The sequence below is a fragment of the Myotis brandtii genome, unplaced genomic scaffold (assembly GCF_000412655.1).
Source record: "Myotis brandtii unplaced genomic scaffold, ASM41265v1 scaffold1289, whole genome shotgun sequence".
NCBI classification, from domain to species: Eukaryota; Metazoa; Chordata; class Mammalia; order Chiroptera; family Vespertilionidae; genus Myotis; species Myotis brandtii.
In genome coordinates this window covers 362,735-368,962 of record NW_005354543.1, presented here as the reverse complement: position 1 = coordinate 368,962, position 6,228 = coordinate 362,735, and the positions used below count along the sequence as shown (strand labels likewise).

At 43.7% G+C, this 6,228-nt stretch overlaps 1 protein-coding gene and 1 pseudogene across 1 annotated transcript in view; both read left to right on the top strand.

Annotated features, from left to right (window-relative positions):
- The window catches only part of LOC102252255 (zinc finger protein 420-like), a 254,464-nt gene that overhangs the window by 119,707 nt on the left and 128,529 nt on the right, over window positions 1-6,228 (top strand). Inside the window, exon 10 of the mRNA XM_014534314.1 lies at window positions 1,960-2,046. Coding sequence (XP_014389800.1) covers window positions 1,960-2,046 — 87 coding nt within the window. The remainder of the gene's footprint in view (window positions 1-1,959; window positions 2,047-6,228) is intronic.
- Window positions 1-6,228, top strand: part of LOC102250485 — a 297,308-nt pseudogene that overhangs the window by 184,337 nt on the left and 106,743 nt on the right.

The window sequence follows — 6,228 nt, the reverse complement described above, 5'->3', positions numbered from 1 at the left end:
GGAGGAGGGGGAGCCCAGAGAGAGGAAGGGGGGCTGAGAGGGAGCGGGTCCTGGTTGTGCTGGGCTGCATATCTGACGCTTTGGCCAGACGGGTCATGCTGTGCTGTCTGTTCCTAAAACACATAGATAGGAAGGTACTGACATCAGGCCAGCCCTTGAGATATGGTCTCATGGCCCCTTCCCAGCACGCAGGCCTTCTTTCTCAGAAGGCCCGGAAGTCTCATTCCAAATTTGGGAGACAAAGGATGGGAAAAATACAAATAAAGAGAGTTTCCTCCATATTGGGGGCCCAGAATTTGAAAGACACATTTTTCTCTGGGCCTCCACAGAACTTAATAAAATGTAACTCCTGTAGTCTGCTCTGCAGTTCAGCCTCTGCTTCGGCAGGGTGCTGTAACTGTAGTTGCTGGCCAGCTCAATAAATCCTGGCTTGCTGTTTATGACCTAATTGGAGTCGGTGGTCTTATTCTCCAAATGTCACTCCACAACACTGGTGAGCAGAAGTGGGGGCCGCACAGGAGCAGGCACTTCAGACAGAGACACGGGTTCAGAGGAGAAGAGTTGGGGAGCGATTGCAGGGACAGAAAGGGGGGCTCAGGGATGAGGGAGCAGAGGGAGCAGCCCTGAGTCAGCAGCTGTGGGAGCGGGACAGACGGGAACAGGCAGCAGAGGGGCGGCGGGCTTGGGGAGGGCAAGACGCAGACGTGTGTGGAGATGGAGCCTCAGAGACCAGGAGGAAGAGCCCCTGAAGGGAAGTAGGTTTCAGGAGTTTCATGGTCCAGATGTAGGACAGACAGAGAGAAAAGGAGGGAGAGAGCAGGGGAGAGGGGGGACACAGTAAAGGACCACAGTGGAGAGAAAGGGAGCAGGAGACAGAGACAGATCCACAGACAGGAATACATGTAGTGGGAGGAGGGGAACCCTGATCTCGGTGAGGGGTGAGCAGATGGGGTCGTGGATGGTTAAGTTGTGATATATCGGCTGTGGATATATATATATCTGTTCATCTCCAGGAGGCAGGGAGAGGGAAAGAATTAGAAACATCAATGAGAAAACACAATCATTTATCAGCTTCCTCCTGCAGGCCCCTCACTGGGGATCAAACCTGCAACCTGACCATACGCCATGACTAGGAATCTAGGTCACTGAGTTATGCCGCCGAGGTGTGCCTTTTTACATTTAATTTAACAGCTGGATTGTCTTAGTCATACAGATTGAATGAGAATTATAAATCTCCAGCTTATAAGGCTTGGGAATTTTATAATGATTTGTTTCCAATTGCAACCATTATTCACTCAGACGGGTGAGACTTGTCTGTTGGTCCTGGGTCCCTTGTCATTTCCTGGGATGCAACGAGGAAGTGACCTGTGTCTGTCACCATTTGATCCTTTTTTATCAGGACTATTTAAAGCCTTAGCTTTGTTGCTGTGGGGTGTGTGTGTGTTCTGTGGATTTACTTTTTCTATGTCTCACTATTTATTATTTGAAAACATCCTGAGATAAATCCTCTGGGTCTTCTCAGATCCCCTGAGGAGATTAAAGAAATGCCCTCAGGTGCACTTTCCCCCATGGAGTTGGACAGCAGCTCTGGGTGGGGCATCCTTGGTTACTGAGTTGCTCCAGGTGATTGGAAGGTGAGTACGGGGATAGCAGGAGTGGTGCAGGATGCCTTTGTGAGAGTGGGGAGCAGGCTTTGTTCGGGGAGGTAAGGGTGTGCTCTGGTTTCCGGCGTCAGGACAGCAGCTCACCTCATTTCTGTAGGAGTAGTGGAATCTTTGGGAGGAGAGACACATGAAGACGAAATAAAACACCTCACAGTGTGGTCTCCATGTAGGTGCTCATTGTTCCTGTCTCTCCTGTGACCATGGACAAGAGGGGTGGCCTTTTCTTCATTTCCAGGTCCTTCTGACTGTGAGTGTGAGGGGAGCTGATTAACAGGCTATGCTGACATCTTTGAAGGCACATTCTGTGACTCCTTAACATATTGTCACCTGAGAAGACAACCCACACCCCGATCAGGACCAGGACCAAATGGCTGCTTCTCAGGTAAAAGATGTGTCCTGGGTCAGAGGCTCTGTTTCCTTTTCCTCTGACATCTGGTGATTTATTTCTCTACTCTGATGTTCTTGTCTTTGCAGGTTGTTTTTCTTTCCCTATTTTATTACTTTATTCATCACAGTCAATGTCAGCAGTTTCTATATTTCTCTTTCTTTTTTTTTGTGTTTTTCCTGTCTTTTTAAAATATATTTTTAATTGCTTTCAGAATGGAAAGGAGAGGGAGAGAGATATAGAAACATCAATTAGGTTAGGTAATCATGGGTCAGCTATTTCCTGCATGCACTGGGTATGGAGTTTGAAGCCTGGAGTGTGCCCTGACCAGGAATCTAAGCCTGCCCTCCTGGTTCATAGATCAGCCCTCTACCTCTCAGCCACGCTGTCTGGGTTATACTCCCCTCCATTGTGCCAGAGCCTTGTCTGCATGCATTTTGTCACCTTCCCGAGGTCAGGAAGCATTTCTACCTTTAATCAGTGACTTTCAACTTCTCAAAATGTCCCTTTTGTGACAGATCAAACTTGGAAGGCAGCCATGTCTAACATCCTTATTGGGATGGTGTCAGAGACTGGAAATGTCCCTCTTATTAGAGGCTGAGGTATCAGTGAAGAAAGCAAATGCAGGTTTTAGTTTCATGTGGCTGCAGCATGAGCTATAGATCAAGGATAAGAAGATGCACATCTGACTGCTCAGAATAGCTCAGAAAGTTCTGAAAAAAAGGGCAAATAAAAAAAAAAGGGCAAGTAGAAGAGACATGCTCATTATTGTAGTACGAGAGACTTGATAGGTAAATGCACTGTTAGCTTACAGAGCATGAGAGGCACAGGTGCATTGACATTTGCAAAAACTAATGTTTATTTGTAATCATTTCCACATATTTATTTATTGAGGTATTTTTGGCAGTAATGTCACAGCAGTGGTGACCTGACCTTCCATGTGCCTCAGTCACCTGATGCCCATTGTCTCAGTCCACCTGATGTTCTGCCCATTGTCTTAGTCCACCTGATATTCAGGTGGCACAGGTGCTTCCCTCACTATACTGTTAATAGTCTCTCTTTCTCAGTAACAAGGGTGTAGAAGGGATTTAATGAAAGTTGTGCAAAGACCATCACTTCACATCTGGAAATGTCCCTCTTGTTAGTTTGCGTTTGCTTTGGAAAATGAATGACTTTTATTTCCTACAGATCATTGGCTTTTTCATGGGAGCTTTAAACAATTAGGCCTTGATTCTTCACATTTTCCTTATATTCTATACTCACATGAGAGACATACGCTACACCAGCGGTTCTCAACCTGTGGGTCACGACCCCTTTGGGGGTCGATGAACCCTTTCACAGGGGTCGCCTAAGAACATCGGAAAACATATATAATTACATATTGTTTTTGTGATTAATCACTATGCTTTAATTATTTTTAATTTGTAACAATGAAAATACATCCTGCATATCAGATATTTACATTACGATTCATAACGGTAGCAAAATTACAGTTATGAAGTAACAACAAAAATAATTTTATGAAAAAAATAAATAAATAAATAAATTTATGGTTGGGGGTCACCACAACATGAGGAACTGTATTAAAGGGTCGCGGCATTTGGAAGGTTGAGAACCAGTGCCCTACACTATCATTTCTTGTATTTTCTAAAAAGTTTTCGCCCTAGCTGGTTTGGCTCAATGGATAGAGCGTTGGCTTGGGGACTGAGGGGTCCCGGGTTCGATTCTGGCGAAGGGCACATGCCTGGGTTGCGGGCTCCATCCCCAGTGGGGGCGGAGGGAGGGGGTGTGCAGGAGGCAGCCAATCAATGATTCTCTCTCATCATTGATGTTTCTCTCTCCTCCTCTCCTTTCCTCTCTAAAATCAATAAAATATATTTTTTTAAAATAACAATAAAAAAATTAAAAGTTTTCAAAAATGACATTATTTTTTTTTATTATTGCTTAAAGTATTACAAAGAGTATTACGTATGTCTCCTTTTTTTTCTCTCCGCCCTTGACAATCCCCCGGCGTCCCCTACCCCCTAGTGTCTTATGTCCATTGGTTATGCTTATATGCATGCATACAAGTCCTTCGGTTGAACTCTTACCCCACCCCCTTGCCCCCCAACCCTCTCCGGCCTTCCCGCTGTAGTTTGACAGTCTGTTCGAGGCAGCTCTGCCTCTGTATCTATTTTTGTTCATAAGTTTATAATGGTCTTTATTATCCATAAATGAGTGAGATCAAGAATGACATTATTAATGTATCTTCAGTTTCATTAAATTTCTACAACATAGCTCTCCACTAATGATACATAAAAATTTTGAAAGAAATGTTGTAATAAGAAAAATTAGTTCCCCTAGGCTGGTACGATGTTTCTCTCTCTTTCACATTGTTCTTTCTCTCTCCTCTCTCTCTCCTCCCCCTCTATTTCTATCCCTCTCCCTCCCCCTCTCCCTCTCTCCCTCTTCTTTTCCCGCCTCTACCTCCCTGCCTTCCACTCTTCAAAAGTCAATGGAAAATATCTTCTCATGGGAGGATTTACAAGCACACAAAGGAAAACAATAGTCTAACTTGTTTTCTATTTTTACCTTTTCTCCTTATTGTGTTTATAAAACACAAAGGGGATCATACACAAATAGATTCATGAGATTTATGCAGTCACTAAACCATCCTGATTTCATAGTTGTAAAATGTGTGTCTCTGTACCTAAACTGTTAGCGTTATTTTAGCTGTGTTTTCTTTGTGTTTTTTTCCATGTACCAGTATATTTTTATGGACTTCAGGGAGGAAATGAGAGGTAGAGATAGATAGGAACATTAGTGATGAGAGAGAATCATTGACCGGCTGCCTCCTGTACACCCCACACTGGGGATATTGACTGCAACCTGTTCGTGTGTCTAGACCACGAATGGAGTGAGTGACCACTTGTTGTATGGGTCAGCACACAAGAGCCACACCTGCTGGTCCAGGCAGAATAATCTTGTTTTAAGATTACTCATAATAAATTTCCAAATAGCATTGAGGTTACTATGAGTCCTATTCCATGAAAACTGGATTCCGTTAACAAACCCTTTTAGTTCAAAGTTCTGTATGAATTTTTCTTTGCGTTTTCTTTTTCTGTGTAATCAGAAGTGTGGCACATGATGGGGAAACATCAGCATCACAAGTAAAAAGTGAGCTTGTTACACAAGTGGAAACACAGGGCCCATCTCCTGGATCAGATCAGAGATTGTATTTTTATAGAAGTTCATTTCTTTGTGGTCTGCTTCACACTTGAGAAGAACTCCATATACTTCCAACCAGCGTGACCTTTCCCGCTGAGAAATATACATCACTGACCCTGAACGATGTAAATGCAGCCTTCAGAAATCTATAAGCCTGTGTCCATGCCTTAATTTTACTTTATTTTCCTGTAAAGGAAAATCTGTACTGTGGATTTGTAGATGTTTGTCATCCTCATGTGTCAGTGTTAGAAAACACATCAGAGAATATTACTGGGGCAAAATGATCTTACTGTATAGTTCAGGATACCCCCTATGGTCAAAACCTCTTCTCCTAACACTGTTTTCATGTTGGGTGACATTATGAACTCTTCTCGTGACCTCTTGTTAACTGTCTTTTCTTTCAGGAACAGTTGTCCTTCATGGATGTGGCCATAGATTTCTCTCAGGAGGAGTGGGAATGCCTGGACCCAGCTCAGCGGAAATTGTACCTGGATGTGATGTCGGAGAACTACAGCAACCTGGTCTCCGTGGGTGAGGATGACTTCCTTCCCGAGTTCCTTCTCAATCCTCAGGGCTTTGTTTCCTTTATTATATTAACATCTCTAGGGGCTTCTGCTTTCTGTGTTAGATTCTTGCTCTCAAGGAACAAATTGAGCCCCAGCTCGTTGGGCTCAATGGATTGAGGGCCGGCCTGCAGACTAAATGGTCCCCGGTTTGATTCTGGTCAAGGACCAATGCCTGGGTCCTGTAGGGTGCGTGCAGGAGGCAACCAATCAATGATTCTCTCTCATCATTGATATTTCTGTCTCTCTTTCCCTCTCCATTTTTCTCTGAAAGCAATAAAAATTTATGTTTTTTAAAAGAGTTACATATTGGGTATCACAGCTTTGTGATATATGTGAATTAGGAACTCAGTGTTTGCACACTTTACATGTTGTCTACACTAATTAAGGTGCTGTCAGAAAATGATAT